General features: G+C 42.5%; 1 protein-coding gene across 1 annotated transcript in view; it reads right to left on the bottom strand.

Moving 5' to 3' along the window:
* Positions 1-27046, bottom strand: part of SULF1 (sulfatase 1) — a 125183-nt gene that overhangs the window by 54853 nt on the left and 43284 nt on the right. The window contains exons 3-5 of the mRNA XM_063130815.1: positions 12114-12350; positions 7666-7905; positions 766-917 (exon numbers count right to left, since the gene is read on the bottom strand). Coding sequence (XP_062986885.1) covers positions 766-917; positions 7666-7905; positions 12114-12285 — 564 coding nt within the window. The 5' untranslated portion in view covers positions 12286-12350. The remainder of the gene's footprint in view (positions 1-765; positions 918-7665; positions 7906-12113; positions 12351-27046) is intronic.

Here is a 27046-nt window from a genome sequence, read left to right as displayed (position 1 = left end):
CCTCCTTCTGTTTGTTTTTCCATCACTAAACAGACCCCTTTTAATCCGACTTTTAAAAAACCACGGAATGTGCTGCAATAAATGGTGTGATAAAAACGACCCCTGAATGGGCCACAAGGTTTTTGTTTACTTCCTCTTTCTCCTCCGGGAAGAAAGAGGAAGTAATGAGGGACAAAAGCGGGGGTGGCGAAGCAATGGTAAGGTAACACAATTTCCCCCTGTGTGATGACGCTCTAGATCTATACTACTGCTTTTTATCAGCACTGAAGTGCCCAAATAACTGTAGGGGCACATTATGCATTTTGTAATGTGTCCCTACAGTTTTCTAGTGTTATTTCTCTCTTTATTCTGGGTTATCAAAAATACCACAACAGATGTCATTGCATGTGCTAAGAGGTACAACTGCACAAACTATAGCGTTACCATGATGGGATCATATCGATATATGAGGTGTACACATGGCCTCAGCTGCTAGAGATAGTTTTTGGTATTGGTGTCCAGGATTTAGTAGCTTTGTCTATCTATACTTCATGGTAAGAGATCAGTAGTGTTAATTGGGGGGGGGGAGAGGGGCAAAGACTATTTTTCCTTCTATGAAAACACTTTAAGAAAGTTCTGACCATATAAGTCAACACACAAGATTCAAGGTAATCACTACATTGAAATGAAGCCCTCTTGAATATATCAGTTCATCCATCCAGAAGAAGAAAAAAGTAGTTTTACAGATACTATCTACCTGGTACAACAGAAACATGTGTACAATACCTTTGCATATTCAAATCCATGCTTCTCTTTGAGGCCATTGCGACAAACAGTGTAATTATAGAAGCGAGAGTTCTTGATTAATCCAACCCACTCCCGCCAACCAGGAGGGATGTAGCTGCCATTGTATTCATTGAGGTATTTTCCAAAAAAAGCTGTGAAAGAAGAAGAGCAAAATTTAAGTTGGCTATACTTCTCTGTGTGGATCTATGGCCCACTCATAATTCATGGATGCAAAGACCTTGGTATTGTGAAGTACCTACACCAAGCAGGATATAACACTATGAAAGCGGTATGAAAGCGGTATAGAGTATGTGTCAATGGGCCCCAGCAGTTGTCAGTGCACTTCAATACCGCTATAAAGCAGTAATGTGGCTCCTGCCTTTTATGTACCACTTTCATACCACTTTCATAGTGGAATGTCCTGCCTGGTGTAGATGAGCCCTCTAGGTCATGTACAAATGCTGACTGGACAGGCATTTGAATTTTACTTCAACATTGGCAACAGGAAAGCATTTTCCACTACACATGAGGGAGGGAAAGAGGCTCGCTTAAGGGAACAAGGAAAACACAGCTCTGTCTGTAACACTTCATCACCCACCATCATCTGCTGCCTCACTTTACCTAATGATAGGGCCAAGTCCTGGCTATGCCCCAGAAGTTCAGTTTCCTGTGGAGGTTGTACCACAGGAAATAATATAGAGGATAGTGTCTTCTGTACAGAAAAATAATGGGTCTATCATAGCATCTTGCACACTGGCCTTTGAAATTTTTCACAGTTGTAGACTTTTAATGTTTTTTCCAAGTTCTTTGACACTTGACTCATTAAAAAAGAAAAGCCAAGCGACATGCACCAAGTAGCTGTAGTCCTAAAAGTTTCTGACTTGCTCGTGTCTGAGTACAATGGCCCCGGGCAACAAGCATATTTAGAAACAGAAGCAAGGAGAATCAGGAAGTCATTTCTGTTTGTATAATTAATAAAATACCAAGTACAGCTGAATGGATAAAAAGTCTCATTAAAAAGTAATACCATTTCAGGGAACATCTTTTCATTATTGTATCTAATGGTGCCCACAGGGATAAGAGCAGAGATAAATGTAGATTTTTTTTTTCATTTTAATGAGGCAGATTTTATCTGCATATTGGCAATTTTGCTAACTGTTCCCAGGACACTGTACCATTGTTTAAACACATGTAACATACTTTGCCAGCTTAGAATAATGGCAGCCTCTTTGAATACGCCCAATTAAGCTTGTGTAAACAGCAGTCCTTAGCAAGGTGAACAATTATTATACTTGATAACCACACAATTAAGAAACATTTGGTGACAAATGAGAAACTGGTCAGGGAAGGAATCATAGAATAGCAGAGTTGGAAGGGGCCTACAAGGCCATCGAGTCCAATCCCTTGCTCAATGCAAGAATCCACCCTAAAGCATCCCTGATGGTTGTGCAGCTGCCTCTTGAAGGCCTCTAGTTTGGGAGAGCCCACAACCTCACTAGGTAACTGATTCCATTGTTGTACTGCTCTAACAGTCAGGACGTTTTTCCTGATGTCCAGCTGGAATCTGGCTGGACCTGAGCCCGTTATTCCATGTCCTGCACTCTGGGAGGATCGAGAAGAGATCCTGGCCCTCCTCTGTGTGACAACCTTTTACGTATTTGAAGAGTGCTATCATGTCTCCCCTCAACCTTCTCTTCTCCAGGCTAAATATGCCCAGTTCTTTCAGTCTCTCTTCATAGGGCTTTGTTTCCAGACCCCTGATCATCCTGGTTGCCCTCCTCTGAACACGCTCCAGCTTGTCTGCATTCTTCTTGAATTGTGGAGCCCAGAACTGGACACAATACTCGAGATGACGCCTAACCAGGGCCGAATAGAGAGGAACCAGTACCTCACATGATTTGGAAGCTACACTTCTATTAATGCAGCCCAAAATAGCATTTGCCTTTCTTGCAGCCATATCGCACTGTTGGCTCATATTCAGCTTGTGATCTACAACAATTCCAAGATCCTTCTCATTTGTAGTATTGCTGAGCCAAGTATCCCCCATCTTGTAACTGTGCATTTGGTTTCTATTTCCTAAATGTAGAACTTGGCATTTATCCCTATTAAATTTCATTCTGTTGTTTTCAGCCCAGCACTCCAGCCTATCAAGATCACTTTGAAGTTTGTTTCTGTCTTCCAGGGTATTAGCTATACCATCCAATTTTGTGTCATCTGCAAATTTGATAAGCGTTCCCTGCACCTCCTCATCCAAATCATTAATAAAAATGTTGAAAAGCACTGGGCCCAGGACTGAGCCCTGCAGTACCCCACTCGTTGCCTCTCCCCAGTTTGAGAAGATTCCATTGATAAGTACTCTTTGAGTCCGATTCTGTAGCCAACTGTGAATCCACCTAATAGTTGTTCCATCTAGCCCACTTTTAGCTAGTTTGTTAATCAGAATATCATGGGGCACATTGTCAAAAGCTTTGCTGAAGTCAAGATATATGACGTCCACAGCATTCCCACAGTCCACAAGGGAGGTTACCCGATCAAAAAATGAGATCAAATTAGTCTGACAGGATTTGTTCCTGACAAATCCATGTTGGCTTCTAGTAATCACTGCATTGATTTCAAGGTGTTTACAGATTGACTTCTTTATAATCTGCTCCAGAATTTTCCCAGGGATGGATGTCAGACTGACTGGTCTGTAGTTCCCAGGTTCCTCTTTTTTGCCCTTTTTGAAGATAGGGACAACGTTAGCCCTCCTCCAGTCGTCCGGCACCTCACCCGTCTTCCATGATTTGCAAAGATAATAGACAAAGGTTCTGAGAGTTCTTCTGCTAGCTCCTTCATTACTCTAGGATTCAGTTCATTGGCCCCTGGAGTTTTGAACTCATTCAAGGAAATTAGGTGTTCTTTGACCATTTGTTTATCAATCTCAAACTGCAATCCTGCCCCCTCAACTTCTGCTTCACTTTTTCCAGGGGGGTCATAGACCCGCTTTTGGGAGAAGACTGAGGCAAAGTAGGAATTGAGCACTTCAGCCTTTTCTTTGTCATCTGTTATCAATTTGCCATCCTCATTAAGCAGTTGAACCACCATTTCTTTCCTCTGCCTTTTACTACTCATGTATCTGAAGAAAGCCTTTTTATTGCTTTTAGCATCTCTCGCTAGTTTCAGCTCATTAACAGCTTTAGCCTTCCTGACACCATTTCGGAACTTCTGTGCCACCTGTCTGTACTCTTCTTTTGTAGCGTGGCCTTCCTTCCACTTCCTATATGTATCCTTTTTTGTTTTCAGGTCATCTCTAAGCTTCTTGTGGACGATACAATACATTGTACTCCTTTAAATTTGCAATTGGCTTTTTTTTTCATTTCTCTAAGCAGCTAACGGAAGATCCCCAAAGTAAAGTATAAAATAAAATGTCATATCCCAGGAATCCCCTTTATGAAAGAAAGAAAAATACCCTTATTATATTGTTTGTACACTTTTTATTTTAGATGCTAATGGGTTATGGTTGCTTTCAATGTGATATCTTTGAAACATGAGTTGCTTTCCTAATGTCATTCCAGTACCTGTTCACATCAGCTGGGTTCATATAACATATTAACCCACAGTCGGTGGTTGAATATACATCCTTGTTGAGCCATGGGTTATCGTATTGTCTGAAAGCAACATGTTTTCATCAGGGTGACTTATTTTTCTCGAACAAGCCACCTTGAGAACCCATGCTTTATTGCGGAGTTGTTCAGGGTGGTTAACAAGCCACACTGGATGGTTAACAATCTATCCTACGGAAAACAATAACCCACCCTGTGGAAAGCCACTGCATTCAAACAACACAATAATGCAATGTTCAAGAAGAAGCCACGATTTGACAACAACCCACACTCAACCACTGAGTGCTGTGTGAACCCAGCCAATATATGAATGTGATAATAGGCGTTGATTTCCCAACAGACCCTTTAGTTCAGTCTTTCCCAACTTGGTGCTCCCCACCAGATCTTTTGGACTACAGTTTCCATCAGTTGCCAAGTAACAAGTAACAAAGTTTTTTGACCATTGTAACTGTTATAAAACATAAGAGTCTTCATACATAAATACCATCAATCAAAACAAACTGAATTTTTCTTGACTTAGAGAAGATATAAATTTAACCCTATGGCACAGGTGGAGAAAGCGAAACAAATGAGGGTTGGAAAAAACTTTATCAAATTCATGCAACACATTTATGATAGTAGTTATTCTGGATTTTGCCATTGGCCAGTATCCAACTGTGCATTCTGTTAGTGCGAATGATGTTGCACTAGTGGAAACTAAGTTACAATTAAAGTTACATTTATACAAATGTCGTTGTGCAAATGTAATTCAGAGACATTTGTACAATAGAATAATTCAGCAAAGCTCCTCGAATGCTATTTCTGTTTGTGGAATAACACCTATGGATACTGCCCATTGATTTTGTAAGCATAAGAATGTGTGGGCAGGTTCAGAATTGTGATCCAAAGCATATATATTTCACAATTCCACTACTAACAGAAACTCAGTTGCCCTTACAAAGTGAGGAGTAGCCTAGGGCCCTTCTTAAATATGCAAGGAAAGATATTTATTTTAGTCATAATAAAGCAAACATATGGTGGTTGCAATCTGGATGAACCATAAAACAAAACAATTTAAACAGTGAATCAAATACAGTCCAAAGAAAAAATAATCCATGTTGTATGACCTTTCCACACCTTTTTTTTTCTTTGTGATAGCATCATTCTTCACTGACCTTAAGAATAGAAGAAACACCTTGCTAGGTCAGACCAAAAGGTCCATAGAAGCCAGTCAGTGGTTTCCAAAAGAACATGGTTCTGAGTATTGCCAACAATGGTCAGCCAGATGCCATACAATCCTTTCAAACCATGCATAAATGCAGCAGCCCTCTTCCGCCAGCCCTATATGCTCCTGATCCAGAGTAGGACTTTGAGCCTGCATTTTGCCTCCAGTGCAGACTGGGAGGGGACAAAGAGTTAACACCCCTTCCCCTCATGCTAGGATCCCAATCCAGATCAGATCCCACAGGATTAATTTTGAGTATGGAAAAACGACAAAGCTACTAGCTATGGCCGTTGTAGATGAGGGTTTAGCCCGGGTTTACACCCGGGCTCACCGCTGTGCATGCAGATGACGCACAGGGGATCCCAGGGTCAGCCCGGGCTAAACCCTCCCTTGACCCGGGATAACCGGATCCACTTGTGGCCCGGTTTTTCCTCAGCCCGGGGCTGCAGTAGTTTCTACCTGGTTCCATGGCTTTTCCCGGCTATGTGGCTTACTCGCGATTAGCCGGGAAAAGCCACGCACAGGGCACAGCGCTCCATAGGAGCGCTGTGCCCATCGGGCTGGGAGAGGGAATCATGGGGGGGAGAGATGGGGGCCAGGGGGGGGAAGAGCAGACCTGGCAGGAGAGATGGGGGGAGGAACGGAGCCGGGGAAGGGAGATCGCGGCCGGGGGGGGCGGAGGGTGCATCGGACATGGTGAGCGGGGGGTGGACATGGCGAGCGAGTGGGGGACAGCCATGGCGAGCGGGGGATGGGCGGGCGAGCGAGGGGGGGGACGAACGGGCGAGCAAGCGGGGATGGGCGGGCGGGTGAGCGAGTGGACAAAGGGGCATCAGACTTTGTGGGGGGGGAATCAGGGGCAGGGGGGAGTGGGGAACCCTTTATTTTTTAAAAAAAAACCTTACCTTTTCATTGGTGCACTCCTGCGCACATGGCCCCTTTAAGATAAAAAAAATAATGGCCGACGCAACAGGGCTTTCCCTTACCCCATCACATGTTATGTCTAGCTAGAGGTGACAGCCCGTGCTAGCTGCAGCGCGGCCTCTCCCATACTCCCCACCGGATTATCAGGTAGGTCTAGCAAGGCCCTATGTGGGCGATTTGTGGTGGGCAGTTTGTGGCCCTCTAGATGTTTTGGCCTATAATTCCCATATAGCCAGCATAGCCAATGGTGAGGGATAATGAAAGTCATGGGCCAAAACATCTGGAGGGCCACATGTTGCCCAGCTATGCTTTAAGGTAATGCATAGTTTGACCCTAAGAGGTTTACTGCTTGTGAACATGGATGTTCCATCTACCTACCATGGCTAATAGCCATTGATACATCTAATCTCTTGGAGTGGATGAATCTTCACTCAGTTTTTCATTTTCCCAACATTATGTTCATTCCATTCCATTTCTGTATCACTTTGCAATTTTCTTTTTGAAAAATCCTCATGAACATTTTGGTGCACATTTCTCCTAAGATATGCATGTTTGGTAACTAATTCCCCCTGACATAATGTATTTCTGTACATTGTTTTCATGAATATACACATTTTGTGCACACTTTCCCCTAACATATACATGTTTGTATGCATATTTTTAAACTGAAAAACTACCTTTCAATATTCAGAAAAGTGTGAATACTGAAATATAACTGTGTTTCGGTTTGTGTAATAGTTCAAAAAGAGCAAATCGAGTGAGTTCACCTTAAAACGTGAACTAAACAAATCTTTCTCCAACCCTGCTATCCTCTATCAATTTGTCTAATCCATTAAAAATGATTAGGCCTTTAAGTGTACACCTGTCTATATTACTGTTCTAAAAACAACAACGCAGTATCAAAGTTACCATTGGATTACTTATTACATCTACTGTATGTACCATCCTTTTTCTACAGAACTCAAGATGGTGCACATAAGTCTCCCCACTGGTCTCCCAAACAAACGTTGAGAAGATTGAATCCTGCTTAGCTTCCGCAGGGTTGCTCCATTACATCCTTCCAACCATAATCCTGGTAACATTTTTACAAGGCATTTTAAAGGGCATCAATAGATTGAAAGGAAACAACCGTTTTATGGAAAGGTTAAACGGGAGGGGAATGTCTCTTACCAGTCCTATACCCAGTGTTGTTGAGATACACTGCAAAGGTACGTGGTTCGTGCGTTGCTTGCCAAGAAGGGGAAGAGCAATTCTCATTATTCGTATAGATATTGTGGTTGTGAACATACTTCCCCGTCAACATTGAGGAACGAGACGGACAGCACATTGGTGTAGTTACAAATGCGTTGATAAAACTGGCGCCACCGTTCTCCATTATCTTCCTAGTTTTATTCATCACCTGCAAAGAACCTAAACCAAAACAACCTTATCAGTAACCATTTCACACCAACAACTCATTCAACAAATTTAAACATGGCATATTCTCAACGTCCATAAAAATATGTGGATCTATTATCTCTACATTTGCTTAAGTTTTGTTTTCAATTACATTAAATATTTAATTGATTTCAAGGCTCAAGATCTGCCCTACTGTTCTGAAGCATTTCATTAAAGCGTCTCATTTTGTGGACAGTACGATTTTAGATTCCAGAACAATGCCAAGGAACTTGAAAGCATACCACAGGATTAAATTAAAATAAATGACCACCCAAAGTTTTTTTAAAATGCCAGTAAAATAATGTTATCGGCATGGAATACAAGTCAGAAATTTGCTTTTTGCTCTTTAAATGTAAACAGAAGCAGTAATTTAAAAGTAATTCTGCAATCTCCTGAAGCATTAAAAACACTCTTCCACTTTATATTTGCTTTTAGCAGTAGAATTATATTTTATACTAGAGGCCAATACTGCCATGCTTTAGTACTTTCAAGGTAATGAGTAAAATATTAGGTTTTGGTTTATGAACTTCACAATCAGAAGCTATTTAATCATGCATATGCCAGTACTATTTAAAAAAATGAGGTTAATTTTTAAACACCCACACCCACACATTTATACAATGCAATGAAACACTCAGGGACAAAAATTTCCAGTACATTGGACCAGCCCAAGGGATTCTCTTAAGTGTAAGTCTTACATTGAGAATCTGCTTTAACATTTTTTATATATATCATCCTATTACTTTCAAATAAAGCTGCACAGAAGTCCCACTGAGTTCAATAGTGCTTGAACTCACCCAAATAAGTTCAACCCACTTTCCAGAATAAAATTAATCAGTACGAAGCTATATTCCTGCTCTCAGTTCAAACAGATACAGCAATGGAAAACCCAAATATGGTTACAGCAGTTGGCTATGTGTCCTAGCTTATTGAGAGCAGGCCTAAATTTGAAGGTGTCCTCTGTTTGACAGGCTGTCCTGTCCATGTCCTGCTTAAAGATAAAGAACCATAGGAAGGAAGAGAAAGGCTCTCAAAGTTGCCTATCTACTAGGACTTGAACAGCATATTCTGCAGGGATGCAGAATACCTGGTCACAGTCTTGGCTACTATGGTGTGATGCGTTCTATTTCAATTTAAAGTATAGTAATTATTTCCTGAGCGTCAGCTGGTTGGCCACTGTGTGAACAGAGTGCTGGACTAGATGGACCCTTGGTCTGATCCAGCATGGCTCTTCTTATGCTCTTAAGTGCTTATCTCTATCTGTAAATTAGCATGTGTACATTTTATGGAAATACTGTATGTCTTCTTCTGTCCCCTTTTTTGGCAATGAATTTCCTTCTTTTGGGTGAGAGATTTCCCCCTTTTTGTTGATGTATAAGTGACCACCCTACTTGCAGACCCCCGAAACTGAATATTTTTATTAAAAAAAAATAGTAGAAAAGGAAGATTCCTCTAACCTCCACCAGCTTTCTTTCTGCTGAAGCTTAAAGGCTGGTCAAGGTGCTCCAGATATTAGCCAGTGCTAACAGATAGTTATTGTTTGTTTTTGCTTAAATGTAAGGGTAACAAAAGTTATGCCTCACAGTATTCCCTCCTCCCCGCCCCCCCGGTCGCAGGGAAGCTGCTTGAAACAATCTTTGCGTGATGGCTGCAACAAATGGAACAGTTTACTACATGCCATAATGTGGATGGAATCTCCACTTCACTAGTAGATGACTCTTATGACCATTGGCTGTAACATGGATATATTCTATACAATACGAGCCATCCATATGATAACCATCTTGGCATATTACATCTGTCATGCAGAGGCCATTTCATGATGCTTCCAAATGGTAGGCTGAAACATGTAGACTAGTCCGACGATGCGTTAGCTTATGACAGCCTTACCTCATCCTGGTGTCCTCCAGATGATTTGGACCACAACTCCCAGCATTCCTAACCACTGGCCAGGCTGGCTGTGACTGATGGGAATTGAAGCCTGGCATAGGAATTCAAGCACTTTATGTGCCCCTAGGTCTTTTACTGAGGTGTGCCATGTACTACAGCTATTTTGTATTCATGATCTAGGGTTTTATGCACACAGTCTATGATGAGCAAAAGGTGTATTGTCTTGCACAAGCAAGATCGATCTCCTAGTGAAGGTATGCATCTTCTGTAAAGGTGAACAAATGGCATCTCTGGTTTCATTTGCTGCATATGGTTTGTTATGTTACTTTCAGCAGTTGACAGGAGAATTTTCAATCTTAGATATGGTATAGTTCATTAAGGCTCACACCACTCCCTTGACTTTCACTGATTAGTTGCAGCAATTGAGAAGGTGTCATATCATCACATGACACAATAGATGGAGGATTACGTCACAAAAATGTGGTCAAGTTTTCTTGTTGTTGTGGACATATTCCTCAAAACATAGCACCTACTCATGACCAAGAAATAATGGATTTCTATTGAGACAAAAAAATGGCTGAGCTCCACTATGAAAGAACACAACAGATAATATGTGGTGGAAATACCAACACAAAAATATTGCCTTCAGTTCTGCCGAGTGACTGTAGGTTTCTTTTTTATTTCCTGGATGACGCATCGTTTTTTTCTTAGAGAGATTTTGGTAGGATGACTATTCCTGGGTAGAGTGGCTGTTGTCTGGAGCCTTCTCCATTTGTAGACTGTCTGTCTGGCAATGGATTGGCGGAGGCCCAAATCTTTAGAAACGATTTTGTAACCCTTTCTAGACTGATGAGCAGCAATGACTGCTTTTCTGAGGTGCTCAGGGATGCCTTTTGATCATGACATGATGTGTTTCCACACAACTATATGAAGAATACCAAACTCACAAAGTTTCTGATCCTTTTATAGGGAGGGACCTCCCAAAGTCACCCCTGAATATCGACTTCACAAGACACAGAATTGATTAATATAAACCAATAGAAAAGCACTGGTTCTGATTCATGAAGGTTATCATGATAAAACCATGGAATTTCCATAATTATCATTAGGGTTCACAAACTTTTTCTCACAACTGTAGCAGAAAGCCTATGTTCACACTCTCTGGTCATGTTCAAAGGCTTGGTTCCTGCAATTCCCACTCAATTCCAGTGGCCCACTGCAGCGATAAAAAGATTTTTAAAAAGCAGGAAAGGAAAACAATAGGCAAAGGCTCCTGCAGTGGGGATGGAGAGTGGGTTGTGTGAATATACAGATGTCCACATGAGAAACCACAGTTGCAAATAAGCAACCTCTTTTGTCAGGTAAGGTAGCTCATTGTTTCCAAGTTAGAAACAATGAGCAGCTCCAATACCAAAGATGAAAATGGTCAGTACCCAGACAGGTAAAACAACCAAAATGGGCATGGATCCACTTGTGGTCTGACTTGATCCCAAGGTGTGGTACCAAAGATACAGGTGCGGTTGGTACCACGGCAGATGAAAAGTCCAAAATGGGCATGGTCTCAGTTGTGTGCCCACTTGATACCAAGGCCAGGGCAGAACCCAATGGTATCATTTCTGAGGTGACAAAAGACATCGCTGGTTCCAATTTAGAGCAAAGGCCAGGAACCTGCTTTTTCTGAGGGCCAATCTTTAGCTGCCCTATTGGCTGCTTGCAAAAGCTGCTCCCAAAGAAGTGTTCTGAGTCATGAAGAGTGATTTCTGGAGTTTGCCGAGTGAAACTCTGGCAGTGCAAGGAAGTGTTGACAATGTGCCCTTCCCCCAGACACCATAAGCACAAAGAGTGCCCATATGCACATGGACTAACACACAACACACACAGTTTCAAATGGTTAAACACTTTAGAAAAATGGGCCATTATTAGCAAAATTAACTGCTGTTGACAGGCAGCTTCCTGCTTTCCCAAACAGGACTGGATGCACAGTTTTAGAAAGTGCCTCATTTAATCAGAGGTCGCTGAACATTAACAGATATTGATTCTGCAATGGACCTCTCCACCAAATGGGAATCAGTTAAAACCTATCAAAACCAGTGAGAAAACGGATGGGTCCCCCCCTTCTTCTTCTTGGCTTTTCAAATCTGTCAAGCAAGTTATGAAAATGTGTAGGGCGAGCAAATATACAGAAGGGATCATTTACAGAGCAGAAAGAGGTTCTTTTAAGAACAACAGCACAGATACAATATTAAAAGCGATGGGGAGTGAAATTGTGCTGCAAATCACAACCGACTCACCAAGCTCCACATCTTGGTCATCTGTGAGTACAAGGATAATGTTCGGTCTAATATTTTTTCGCTCCTGCTGCACACGTCCTCTGAACCTTGGGGATTTGACAGTAGTACTGAGGCTGCTGAACAGTTCAGAACAAAGCACAGTCCACATAAGCCCAATGCAATAATGATTCATTGTTATCTCTCCAATGCTGCCTTTAAACCCGTGTGTAAAAGCTTCAGCTCAGCAATTTTCAAGCCCTGTAGAATGAAAAGGAGAAAAACAGAAACAAACCTGGTTTAGAACTCAACCCTTGATCAAAGTAGCAGTACATCTGCAAAAGCGACACGAAGTAAACATGATAGCCCAATCGAGGTTTAGATAGGATTAGGGCTCTGTGCCTAGGCCCACTAAAAATTCATTATCTATTTATTTATTGATTTGATTTGTACTGTGCCTTTCCACCACGAAAAAAGGTGGTTAACAAGTAGAGCAGCTAAAAACAAATAATTTAAATAAATTAAAATCAGTAAAACAAATACATTTAAACATAGTTAAAAACACACAATAACAGAAAACCCAACAGACCAGTTGATATACAAAAGGCCCACTTAAATAAAAATGACTTTCCTCTGTGGCAGAAGGACGCCAGAGAGGGAGCCAACCTAGCCTTTCTTGGCAGGGAAGTTCATAGCCTGGGGGCAGCCACTGAGAAGGCCCTCTCTCATGTCACCACCAAACATGCCTCTGAAGGCAGCAGTACTGAGAGAAAGACCTCCCCCACCTCCCAAAGAACTTAAAAACCAGGCAGGTTCCTATGGGACAAGGAGGTCTTTCAGGAGTAAATTCCATTCCACACAGACTTACAAATGATTAAATATACATATGAACAGCACAGAAAGTTGCTGTTGTAGCTTGAGGTTTCTTTTTGAAAATGAAACAGATATTCTTCAACAGCAATGCCTTGCCTTTCCCTTTCTGACACTTGAGTGCTAGCTGTATTTTAGATTTGTTGTTTAGCTGTCTCCAAGATATACTTTAGCTTTGTTTACAGCAAAACATAATTTAAAAACACACAAAACCTCCCTCTATATTGGTAGAGTTATCAATCAATCCTCAAAAAAATATTTTAACAGCATGAACTTTTTTTTGTCCACTCAGAAGTAAGTCCCATTCCTTTTGCATAGGATTCCAATCTAAGCCTTTTTAATAAAAGATGTTCAAGCCTTTAACTTCTTCTCTGTTTAAGTGTGGCACGCTGTATGACCTTTCCTAATAGCACCAAAAGAAGTCAGCTAAAACCTCTTCTACTTATATACCGAATTGAAATGAAGGCCTGTCATCATTGTTGGCAAGGATAAGGTTTCCAGAAGAAGAAGAAGAAGGAGGAGGAGGAGGATTAAATTTGCTCGTCCTTCTTCATGCTCCTTGATGTTATTACATTTCTGCCAAACTTTAAGAAGAATGGGTGCTCAGCTTGAGTCCCAGGGCTTCTGCAAAAACAGCAGAGCCATTTTCACTCAACTCACCTGCACATCTGAAAGAAAGAAGAGGACCACTCAGCTGTCAGTCATAATCTGCATGGCAACATTGTGTGATGCTGTTTCATCTGTATTTTGCAACTTCACAGAGTGCTCATATTTAGAGACAATCCAGATGATCTTACCCAGCGCTGTGAGAGCCTGTACAGCTCTCCCTCATCAATCAGCAGTGGGATTGAGCACAGCAGCCACAATGCACAGCAGCCCCTAGAAACCCCTTGTCCCCAATTCTCCCATTTCCAGATTCGGCTCAGTGAGCCTATCAGAACCACTTTCTCAGTGACTTGTCAGTCAAACAGCCTCGCTATTGTAAACCCTAATGCAACCTCAGGAGGGGTCTTTGCGCTGGGGCCGGCCTAAACCCACCATGGAAAATGATTGATTGGCCTTGTGACTAAAAAGGTTAGCCTTTAGCATTCTCTGGCCTGTTGACAGATGATCAGCCAAGAGGAGAAAACCTGCAAGAATGCTGACTTACTTTAGAACTTAATTGGCTATTTTTAAAACAACAACAACAACAGGGCTTGTTGGCAAACAAACAAAGTTACAGGGCGCTGGTTCCATGGGCAGAGATCCGCTCAGAGAAGATGTGACACACCAGCCTTAATGAGAATGGAACGCAACTCATCAGACCATCAGTACTCCCACACCTGAGACTTCATATTTAGAAATGCAACATTAACCAGTAGGAGATAAATCAGCAGGACTAATTAAATGGAAGCATAGCATGGCGGAGAGGGGGTGGGAACGGTCCCATCACTCATTTCAAAACACAAAGGGAGGGATCAAATTCCTTGGGGAGAAATTTGACACAGGCCAGCAGCAACATATAAACAGGACCCTTTCCTCCCCACCCCACCCCACCGCTTCGTAATGTATCTTATAAACAGCAGCACACACCTCACTCTTCGGGCGATAATTGCACCAGGAGAGTGTGCGACAGCATTTAAGAAACAGAAATCTACGCGTCTGTAAGCACAGAAACCCTGGCTCCATTGTCTGTGTACAAACATTCCAATCTCTGATTGACATCAGAGCAACTGAAAGGCAGGACGCCGGAGGATTCAGCACTCAAAGTTAAATGCCATTGCCCTGACTACATGACATTCAGATAAGTAGACTGGAAGTTAGTAATTAGTCTGACTTGGCTTCTCCCCTTCTCACTGCCCTCCCCCCCACTTCTTAAGAATACTTTGGTTTTCTTCCCATTTTCTCCAGCTCACATAAGATAGATGAGTCTGCAGAACAGGGCTATTGGCCGAATAAGGAATTTTCCTGTCTGACACAGGACCACCACCTGCATTTAGTGAAAAAGTTAAACGGAAACTTCTCCTGGGGTTGTTTTTTAAAGAGCAAACCTTGGCCTTCTCTAGCATAAGCCAAAAGGAAGGGCGTGTGGGAGTGAAAGGAAGAAATGTTTAGCATTTCATGGATCAGTTCTAGTCCTTAGAAAAGTTGTCCAGATAATGTGGTCTCAGAAAAGGCAGCCTTTCCAAACGCACTAAGCCAGCCTTTCCCAACCTGGTACCCTCCAGATACGTTGGACTACAAATCCCACCATCCCCCAGCCAGCTGAGAATTATAGTCTGACATATCTGGAGGGCAACAGTTTTGGGGAATCACTGGGCACAACATGGTTGAACAATCCTAGAGCATCCTGCGCTGGGCCCTCATTTTATCAGTGGGTCTTGTCAGGCTTAGCTGGTAGTAGTGGTAGCAGCATGCCAGGGAGCTGGGTCTAGCCTCCATTTTAAGTTCCCAAAATGCCCCTAAGCAGTGTTGTTCTGGGGCATTGTAGGTCCCCGGATTCACCTTGGACTTATTCAGAGGCTACCCAAGTTGACTCATGGTATGAATCCAAATCTTGATTCAGAAATCCAATTTTTGTGCAGCCCACTGTTTATGACTAAATCAACAGGATTTCTAATGATGAGAAACAAACAAAGTTATGAAAGGCGATATTGTTTTTGCTGTTTGACAAAATTGGATGAAATCTGAAGGCGTGGTAGTTCTTTATGAAAGGATCAAAACTTCCACATTTCACACAAATAAGTGTGGAGCTTCTTGAACTAGGTGCCTTTAGATTTTGACTTTAAATATAAAACAGCACTGAACTGCCAATAACATTTTTATTTCTTGGCAGAACTGAATGAAAATTGCAAGTGTAGTTGCTCCTTCTGAGGGAATCAGGTAGCCAACATTCATATCAATAGGTTCGGGGGGTTTGTGAAAGAGCAGCCTTTACAGGTTGAGGGCCTCCAAAAAAAGGGTATGTTTACCCCCCTAAGTTTTTCATAGGGAATTATTATGAAAAAAATGGCATACAGGATAGAGACTACCCTGGCTAAGAAAGCTGCAAATTTTCAGAAGGATGGGTGAAACAGTTTTTATGGAAGGGATCGTCAAATGGGGGTGGGATGATTTGCTCCCCCTTCCCACCTTCTGCGGAAGTTCAATTTTGTTTGTCGTTTATGGGATTTATTAATTATTATAATAATTATTGCACTTTGTATGACAATGACATGCATCATAGATGTTTTCCTAACAAGAAGCCTTTCAGAAGAATAGTTCTAGAGGCTAGGGAGTCATGATCAATGAAAAACACATTAAGGCTTTTTCATAAAGTGCCATGGGTCTGGGGTGAACGATGGATGTGGAGCACACAGTGGCAAAGGCAAAGGGGCATTCGGACACCCAGCATTTTCCAAGTAAGTACACAATGCTACGCCCTTCCAGGTCCCACAGATTCTACCAAAACTCTTCTAACATTCCTAGCAGAAAGCACTGGATACTAGAACAGCCTGCAATTTATTACTTAAACATCCTTTCCTCCTCCCCCCTACCGTGCCCCCGCCCACACACAAAGCACTGGGAGAGATTGGTAAAACCATTCACTGTGGTTAAAAACTAAAGCTGTCTGTCAGAAAATGACAGCTATTCCATCCACGGCAATTTTTTTTTTTGTATTTTCTTCTCAGTAAGGAGGACCCATAAACAAGGTTTGGATGTAAACCGAACTTCACTTTATTTCTAAACCCTTATTTTCTATCTCTTTTTCCTCTCAGCTCCATTGCCAGTGGGGTGGTGAATCCACACCGGATTTCAATCAGAACCAGTCAGCACTCTAAAGGAGCTATCCAAGGTGAAAAGCTTTAGAGTTCTGACTGACACCTGGAGCGGATTCATCACTTCACTGGCATCGGAGTCAGCCACCTCCACTGGTTTAGACTTCATTCAGTTCAAAACTTCCAACTACTCAGTATATGGATTGCCACAGCCCCTTCACATGGGCACTTCTTTATTCAAGAATAACCTTTTGAAAAGCCCATCATCCTCTCACAGCCTGGCTTTTAGCTCCCGAAGGAAGTGAAGAACCACCCCTGCAAAATACAGGGCTTCACAGGGGATACAAGAACGTACTGTAAGTGTTTGTGTTGGCTCCCTCACCCTAGTCTACAAGTGTCCTCAGAGACACTGCAATTTGTCTTTGAGAAACAGTCGAAAGCAGGAAAAATTAAAGAGAGCCCTTGTTCTTCACATATGGCAAGTGAACGTAAGGTATTGTGCACTGTCCAAGAATCAAGAAGAGACTACAAGTTGCCTTTCTTCCCAAAGGTAAATGAAAACATATTGACTGCAACTGAAAAATATGCACTGTGGAAAATATAAATGCTTTTTTGTACAAGCATGCACATAATCAGCAGATCTCCAAGATGGAAGGAACCAGAGCAGATGCATTCTGAAATATTTCACTAGCACTATTTTCCCTTTACCATACACCCTAATCCTAAGGAAAGCAGGTCCACAGCAAGCCCCATTGGGTTTTTGTTTTTTTTTAAACTGACTTACACTTATGGATCCCTAAAACTACAAAACCAGATTGGCCAATTTTTGGCATAAAAGACTTGTGCAAAGTGATGACTCAGCCTGCTTGACATTCTTATGCTCTGTTGCAGTGTGCATGGCACTTCCAGCTTTTTACCACATGCACTTAAAAAAATCCCTCAAAGTTTAGGAGGAACCAATTTCAGATTGGAAAATTAAGAAACAGGATGAAACCAAAACTGACAGATTCATCCATTCTTCTGTCCACCTAACACTTGTCAAGACCATCTCAGTTTACAGAACCATGAGCATTTATCTCAGTGTTATGAAAGCATAGGACCATACCAAAGGCTTATGCCTTCAAATAAATATCCCTGGGTAGCCCAGAAATGGTTACCATCCTCTGTGTCTCTCACATCTGAATCAAGATTAAAATAAATGCTCCATTATTTTTAATCATAACTATTGATAGGTCTGCCTTCCACAAGGTCTGAACTTCCAGATAGCATACTAGATGGTAAGAAATTTCAAATATCAAGTATTGGTTTTGTAATTTGAAAGGTTTTGATGTTTTAGCCATTATTTTCCTCATTTTTTAAAATCACCTTTGATACCTACAATTGTATAAATCATCCTATGCACACTTTCAATTATGTTCAGTGGGATTTACTTCCAAGTAAATGCACATAGGGTTGCACTGCAAGCTTTTTTAATTTTATTTTTAAAACCTATCAATTTTACTTAATTTGTATAATTAGACCATTTCACATGTATTTTATACATATTTACTAACTATATTAATTGTGACCACAGCAGGTCAGGAGTGGAAGCTTAGAAAAGCCTCCTTGGATTGTTTAAAAGCAGATGAGGGCAACTTGTGGCCCTCCAGATGTTTTTTTGTCTACACCTTCCATCGACCTTATCCAGTATAGCTAATGGTGAGGGAGGAAGGGAGTTACAGGCCAAAATATCCAGAGGGCCAAAAGTTGCCCAATCCTGTTTAAAGGAATAGTGAGAAAGTACATGAGGAGTGTGATGTTACACGTCTGTATATATTGCGTCTATGGTTATAGTTATGTATTCCTGTTATATATCTGTATTTTATGGTGAGTATTTCTAGGAGGAGAGTGAGATGAGTGTCTGGTAGAATGGTGGATTTACATATGTGTGATGATTGGCTGAGTATATGAAGGGGGTGGAGTGTGTGTGTGCTATATAAACTGTGTGCTGTGGTTGAATGAGTCAGATAAGATACAGATTGGGAACTGAAGAGATAGGGTTTGGATTAGAGAGAGATTGGATGAATTAGAGATATACTGTTCCAACAACTTATTGCTGTAATTAATAATGTTTTATTTGTTTATGTAAATCCTATGCCTTCTGCTATTAGCCACGTAAGGGAGAAGTAATAATGGGAACAATATAGATGGAAAAATAAACAAGTGTGTCCTCTCAGCTTGAGGACAGAGCAAAAGGGTTGGACCTGAGCCTAAAAGATCCTGGTGGCAGCATGACTTTGTGTGGGGAAGGTGTTCCTGCTGGGATGAGAAAGGCCTTAGGGAAATTTTCACTGGGAATAGGCAGGAACGCCACAAGGAGCTACTCCTTAAAATGCCCTGGACCAGACTATTTAGGGTTTGAAAGATGAAAAACTGCAATATGTATTGGGCTTACTGGGTCCCAGCAACAGTTAAACACTCAGCTGCTGAATCTCAGACCAGCTGCAATTTTCAAGCACTTTTCAGGTTCCAACACATAGAGCACATTGCAGTAATCAAATGTGGAGACTATTAGGACATGTATTCCAAGAGCCAAATCTTATCAGCCAGGAGAAGCTGCAGCTGGTGTACTAAGTGACTCTGAAAAATGCATTTTTGGTCACAGATGCCACCTACACATCAAATAGCAGCAACAGGCCTAGAAAGGGCACCCAGGTGCCTCCAGACACTTTCTTGGCACACAACAGGTTGCCCTACCCAACCCCCGCCCAATTACCACATTTTCTTACCAGTAGTTGGGGTCGTGTCAAAGCAAAGTGAGGACCTTCAACTGCTACCATCTTCATTTCTCATGAATGTCCATGGGGCCACTTGCAGGGCTCAAAGACATTCTTAGAAAATGATAGTGGCAGGTGGCTGCAGACCGACATTTTCCTCTGCAGTAAACTCAGCCACCAAGAAAAATAAGGGGGGGGAGAGGAAAAAGGGGCTCCTGACACTTCTGTCTAGTTTGCAGGGGAGGGGGTTAATGAGAGCAATACGCCAGCTGGAGATTAGGGAAGCCTGCAAGGATTAGAGGCAGGGCCAGGGCCAGACTATTTTGCATCCTAAGCAAGGCGAGCTACTTGCACACACACACCCAAATTGCCAACTTCGATTAAGAAGCACAAAACTCGTAAGTCCCCACTGCTTACAGAACAACAATTTAGTGCTTCCAAAGGCAAAGCTCCAAAATGGGCAGAAACACTTGTTTCTGGACTGGGGCAGGTTGGTGTGCTAATCTGGTGCTCACTTATGTAAGCTTTGCCACCCTACCCCCTTCCAGAAACTAGCATTTCCACTCTCTTCAGCTTGCCTTCAGAAACGCTAAACTACAAGCAGTTCCACAAGTGGTAGGGGTCACTTGCAGTCCAGAAGTAGTGGGGCTGATTGCACATGCAAGGGCAGTTCTGGATTCTGTCCCAAGAACCAACGATGATGATGATGATGATGATAATGTTAATAATGCATTCAATCCAGTAAAAATAGAAAAATCAGATCAATCAAAAGTAGATTAGCACCACAAACACAGTAACCCTATAAAGGGAGGGAGGTTGGGAAGGGAGGAGGAAGGTTTAACAGACACCCAGGAGGGAAGGGAAGAGAGGAGGCAGAAGAGGAAGGGGGCGCCTCAACCTCAGGGAGCCCTTTCCCCTTGGAGAAAGCGGGGCTCGCTGGAAGCAACACCAACACGGCAGGAGCCACCCTCAGCCATATCCTGCACTTCCCATGGTGGCCAGCCGCCACCCCACCACCCCACTGGGCTCCCGCTGCCTCCTCAGCAGCCGCCTCTCATGCCCTGCCCCGAGGCGCCGTCGACCAACCGCATCAGTGCAGCCCTCTGCCGCAGCAGTCCGGAGAGTCGCCCGCAGCTCGTGGAGGCGGTGCTAGTGTTGATTGCTCAGAACCTACAGCCTGGCTGCTCCCGTTCCAGCTGCTGACCCTCGTAGACTAGTCGTCGTCCTCCTCCTCGCCTGGCACGGTCTGCTGCTGCTGCTGCTCTTTGCACCGGCTGGCTCATTGCTTCCACTGCTGTGTAGTCAGTTCAGCCAGCCGGAATGCTGCCTGTGGCGCCCCTAAGGGGCGGCGCCCTAGGTGACCGCCTGACTTGCCTACTCCTGGCACCAGCCCTGGTTAGAGGAGATAGTTGGGAACAACCAGGGCAGAGTGGGGAGGGTTGTCTGAATGGATGGGGACTGCATGTACATGAGAATGAGACAGAAAGGGTTTGGGTGGGTTTCAAGGGTTCTTAGCAAAGAGTGAAGGGTTTTTTGTGTGCTTGCAGTGAGGAACAGAAAGGAGGGAGGCATGTGTATGCATGCATGCAGGACACATGGTGTGTGTGTATGTTTGAGAGAGAGAGAAAATGGAGGATGGATGGATAGATGGATAATGTGGGGTCCACATTATCCATGTGGGGATAATAGGGGGATAATGGGGGTGCACATGCTTTGAGAAAGAAAGCATGTTTATGGGTGGTGAGCTGGGGTCAGAGAGAGTGAATGGGTGACTCCCGAGTGAGAGAGAAAAAAGAGACAGTGGGGAATGAGTTGATGGGCAGGGGAGAGAAATAGGTATAGTTTGGTGCTGAAAACTGTGGGTTCAAAGGAATTGTTTAATGTGTTGGGATTTGGAGCCACCTCTGCCTTTTACTCAGTCCTTTGGGCAGGTTGCTTGTCATTTATGACTAGCCACAAATCCCATGGCAGCCATTTTATGGTGGTGCCCAGAACAGTTTATCAAACTGCCAAATGGACCCCCAAAGGTTGTCAGCCCCTGGTCGGGAAGAACCCCCAATGTGCAAACCTGATCTTTCAAGGTTCCCTCTAGCAACAATATGTTTAAAATCCTGTACTTACATTGCATCCCTGGAAAACAAGCATAGCAATAATCTTTTCTGCAAATCAGGAATAGCAGGGTAAAATTGTAGTTCATTTCTCTATGGGATATCAAGCCTCTCACCATGGAAAATGCATTTACAGTACAACAAATCAAGAAACAGCAGGATCTACTGCCTCCTCTTAAAGGTTAATCCATTAATCTTAGTTGTAAAGCATTTGATTTATCCAAAGAATGTAGTTAAATATCTAGGCCTAGTATTTATCTGTCTGATCTACAACATATTTACCAGTCAATCAGAATTACTTGCTCACCTCTAAACATAATCTGCCTGCAATTATGCTGTTTTAACCCATGCCTAGGGATAAATTAATGTACCCACCAACTATAATTTAGTTTAACTGCAGGCATAGGGATTTGTAACCTCGTAATAAGTACATTGTAGCTTCCACAAACAACTAACTACAAAGAGGGGATTGCTACATAAACTCTTCTGAAAAGCAAACTTTTCTGCATAGGCACAAAAATCTAATAAAATGTTTTAAACCATCATAACAGCAGTGTACATGCTAACTAGAATTTAAGTTTTTTTAAAAAAAAACCCAAAAAACTGACAATTGTTTTCGAGCATCTTTTTTTCCCCTTTTAACCTTTTTTTTTTTTTTTTAACTTTTAGCCAGGGATAGCCATCACAGGGAAATCTGGCCCTGTTTTAGGTTCACCGGATTTCGCCAGAGCCTCTGGCTCAGCTTGCATGCAGGCTTTTTCTTGAAATCTAGGAACTTTTCTCAGGTTTTTACCTGCCTTAACAAATTGTGGCCATAATTTGCTTGATTTGTGCAAATTGCTCTCATGATTTGCGCACGTTGCATGTGCAATTTGTTATGGCCAAACTTTGCACAAATCATACAAATTGCATCTGCAATTTGTCTAAATGTTGATTTAAGGGGGAAACCTCACACACACACACACACACACACACACACACAACTGCGAGCTGACCTGACTCAACCTGCACCAAGTTGGGCCAGCTCTGACATAGGTGGGCCGAAGTCTGAAGGGCTGAACTTATGAAAGCTTGGCAAATCTTTCCCCCAGGACAGAGTCCTCTGACATCTCTACTTTTATCTATGATCTACTGGTTCATACAGTACTTCTATCTATGTGCATGCATATCCAGAGATAGTCAAGATTTCCTATAGGCAAGACGGGGAGAAAAAGGAATGTGCCCTTTGATTTATGTGAAATAGTGTGCCCTGGTGTGTAGATTATTTGTGTGTAGCACAGATATGGAGCTTTAAATAGGACTACAGTTAAGATTTGGGCAAGTGAATACAAGATTGGAAAATGGTATTAAAGGTGGCAAGAAGATTGTGAATTCAGAATTGTCAAGCCACTATTACATATTTAAATTACTGTTGTTCACCTTTCTTTGATATCAAGATCAAAGCAGCTACTGAAACAGTTCATTATATTTATTTATTTTTATTCTATTTATTATTTCATTTATATCCCACCATTTTTCCTCTAAGGAACCAAAGGCAGAGTACATGGTCCTCCTCCTCCTCTCCATTTTATCCTCACAACAACAATCCTGCAAGGTAGGTTGGGCTGAGAGTGCATGACTGGCCCAAAGTCACCCAGTGGGTTTCCATGGCTGAGTGGGGTCTAGAACCCAGATCTCCCAACTCCCAGTCCAACATTTTAGCCACTACACCACACTGGCTCTCCAAATTATATTTGTAGCTCACTCTGTCCTGAACATTTGAGGAAGTGTATAGCATTCACCAGTATCTATCCTCTATCCCCAAAGGACTCATAGATTTGTATACAATGCTGTTCTCCTATCAGCAGAACAGACAAAACTAGTGGATTCAATTCTCCCTTCCTACTGCAGTTCCGGGAGAGGCAGGGAAGCAAGTGAGTGGATGGCTTCTTCTTGGTCCCGCTGGTAACCTGCATAGCCAGCCGACTGGCCAACCATGCAGGCGATAAGCAGGAACAAGAAGCCGCGGGAAGTTGAGTGCAGCCACTGGGCTGTTCAGGTAGGTGGAAGGGGTAGGTGCCTGCTTCTTGGTATCACATGGCTGGTGGGTCCAAAAAGCAATAAGTGTGACCAGTGGATGTAGCCAGCTGCCTAGCAAGCTGTCCGGGTGGGTGGGAGCCAGCCAGGAGCCAGGACCGGCCACTTCTTGGACCTACATGTGGCTGGTGGAACCCAGAAGTGATGAGTGCACCCACGGATGCAGCCAACTGGCTTTCCGCTCCTCCCCAATTTTGCCACCTGATCAGGCTGCTTCATGGAAGGGTTGGCCCTGTATGGAGGGCTGCGGGACTGTCCACAGCAGACTGCGGGAGTGTGCAGGAAGAGTGACCATATGAAAAGGAGGACAGGGCTCCAATATCCTTAAGAGCTGTGTAGAAAAGGGAATTTCAGCATGTGTTGTTTGTATACATGCAGCACCTGGTGAAATTCCCTCTTCATCACAACAGTTAAAGCTGCAGGAGCCCTGCCTTCTTTTGTGTCTGGTCCCTAGCCCCACCCATTTGCCTCAGCCGTACCTCCTCTGCTCAACCAGTTTGTAGTGTGTTTTTGCTTCTGTGCAGTTTCCCCCTATTATTCAAGGTTAAAATGCCTCTCCCAAGGATTAGTTATTCACAGTAAGAGCTTTAAGCCAAAATATGCTGGCGATTGAGGCCTTGCCCCTGCTGCCTTAGGCCCCTCCTACCACAGGAATGCACCACCACCCCCGAGAGCTTTTCCAAAATGAAATTTGGCCATCAGCTGAAAGAGGTTCAAACCCCCTGATCTAGATCTTTCTTAAAAGGTGTCACCCAGACCTTCAGATGTCTGACTAGTACAGATGTGGATGGTGAGAATCAGAATTCTTACTCAGATATGGGTTGTGTTGTTGTTTTAAGGTTTAAAATATTGGAATAATTATATTTGATCTTTCCACAAATTTAAGGAATACATGCATTTCTGCCTCCACAGTTGAAACCACACTGAGAAGCTAAAACTGAGCTGTGTCTTATTTCTATATGGGAGCAAAGAAATGTTCAAAGTGGTGGCGGCGGCGAAGAATGCGCCCATGTGCCGCTTCGCTACAGGCTTGATCAAAAGTTAAAATGTATCAAGCTTTAGGTTTATATTAACCATGTGTGACATGAAACAATCCAAGAGAGTGTTCCAATATATATCTTTCAGCAAAAGGGGCTTTTACAAACAACTCTGGCGTGAGCTTTTAACACACTCTTTCCTAACTTTGTTTTCTCACTGTCTAATTTGCTTTGTTTCAAAGCTTCATATTTCAGCTCACTAAGAATTGCACTTGTCACACAAAAGGATGTTGATATAATTAAGCCAGATGATGTGCCCCACAAGTAAAATCAGCCATTCATGAAAGCTGGTCACCAGAGGCCATTTCAAACAATGCATATTTCAGGGTAATCTAAAGTAATCCCTTCTCTCTGCTGATTTGGTTTCCAGGCAGTCTTAAGCACATGTGCCCTGCAAACAGGAGGCTTATTAAAACCTGATGTTATATTGGAGATTATAAAGCAGTGGGCCCGTGATTGAATTCAGTGTTGATTATCCTTCAAAGCAAAATATCAGTTATCGATATGCTTATTAAAATGGAAACGTGTCATGATATGCCCAGTGAGTTCTTGTTAACTCGATAGGAAAAGTTATAAGTGAGGATTTGACTTTGAACTTTTGGGGAAAGAAAGTTGATCATAGCCTGATTTTAGCAACCGCTAGGAAATACGTGACAAAACTTCCCAGCTCTTTTTTTCAGCTATAAACAATGACCTTTGTGTTTACAGGAATTTAGGCTATTTTCACATTCTCTTTATAAACCTCGTGTGATTTTGCTGTGTCTCTGCATGGCTCAGCATCATTTAAAAAGGAACTGTAAAATTTCCTACCTAAAATTTAGTCAAAGGAATCTCATCAGGATATCAAAGCTTCAAATAACAAAGATGTCATTTCTATATTTTACCAGAGTTTTAGACATTGCAGAAGATGACATTTTACATATGTAGAGTTTCCCCTGATTAATTTTAAACGGCTTGATTAAGATTTAGGGTTGAATCCAGTGCTGTCATTCTATCGATGGAAGCCGTTCTATCAGTGGAAGAGGGAGGGGGCAATTCCACCACCCTCCTCTCTCAGCTCAAAATCTGCTCCAGAAGGCTGGGAAATCCTCTGAAGCAGTTTTTAGGGTGGCATAGAGGGCCACAGCGGGGAGAAGAAGAATGAGATCATCCCATCACGCTAGCTACTGTGACATTGGATTTAACCCATATATTGTACATTTTTTAAAAAAACACACACCTGTAAATGCACTATTTTATGAAGGCATTATTTTAAAAATCAAATTTGTCAAATAGCTTATTTTTGCATACAGATGGACTTCATTCACAGCTGAATTTCATTATAATGATACGTAGTACAAAACTGCTGCATGTATAAAAATATATGTGGGTAAACATGTACATATGCTCCACTGCAAAAACAACAACAACAACCAAAAAACTGACTAGTATTGTAATAGTGAGGTGAATTTCACCCTTATGGGGTTCTCCATTTTGCCATGTGAATATTATTGCAAGAAAGTCCTGAAGTACTCCAGCTTTCTGGGGCTTCTCAGGATGCATGGACTGGCAGTCTCGCCACAGAAGCAACTATTCATAAAAAGATAACTTTAGTGCCTTAGCAGAGAGGAGGGTAGATGGATGTCATGGCAACTCTTTCAGCAAAAAACCTGGGAATGGACATTGGTCCCAAGAGGATCAGAGCTGCATCAGCACCGCCCTTCCCTACTGTTGATTTGTTGACTTAAGGAAGGCAGCCGTGACACTGCCTGCTTCCTATTGGCTTCTTGAGGTCTTACTGGTAATCTCCTTCATCTTGAAGGCCTGAGGGAAGCAGGTTTGAAGTAATGTAAAGACCTTCAGAGTTCCACAAGGTTAATGCTAAATGTCAAGAAATTAAGAGGAAAGGTGACATGCAAGTTCAGATTGTGATATTTTCATGGGAAATGTGTATACCTCAAAACATAGGTGGATGCACTAGGGTTTCCAGAGCCTGTAATTTCGGAGTGAAATCCATGCAGAATTGACACATATGTAGGAATTCTAAAACAGGAATAAAAATGTGTGACCCTCCAAATAGTGTTGACCTGAAACTCCCACCAACCCTAACCATTGGCTATGCTGACAAAGCTTGATGAGAGTTGCAGTGCAACAACAGATTGAGAGTCACACACACACCACTCCTATCCTAAAACTTCCAGAACATTCACAAGTGAGACATAGGTATTCATTTCAGCTGAGAAGCAGTCATGGCAGAAGTAGTAGCCCTACTTTCATTGTAAATGCACAATCCCTGCTGTGCATGTTGAAATTTGGCTTCTAGCACAGAGGAGATTCGTTTTAACAGTTGAAGGCTGTACCTGCTAAGGGCTTTCACTACAATTCTACTTCGCT

The sequence above is a fragment of the Elgaria multicarinata genome, chromosome 7, assembly GCF_023053635.1.
Source record: "Elgaria multicarinata webbii isolate HBS135686 ecotype San Diego chromosome 7, rElgMul1.1.pri, whole genome shotgun sequence".
Lineage (NCBI taxonomy): Eukaryota > Metazoa > Chordata > Lepidosauria > Squamata > Anguidae > Elgaria > Elgaria multicarinata.
Note: the sequence above shows the minus strand (reverse complement) of the source record. Positions and strands in the feature narration are given on the sequence as shown.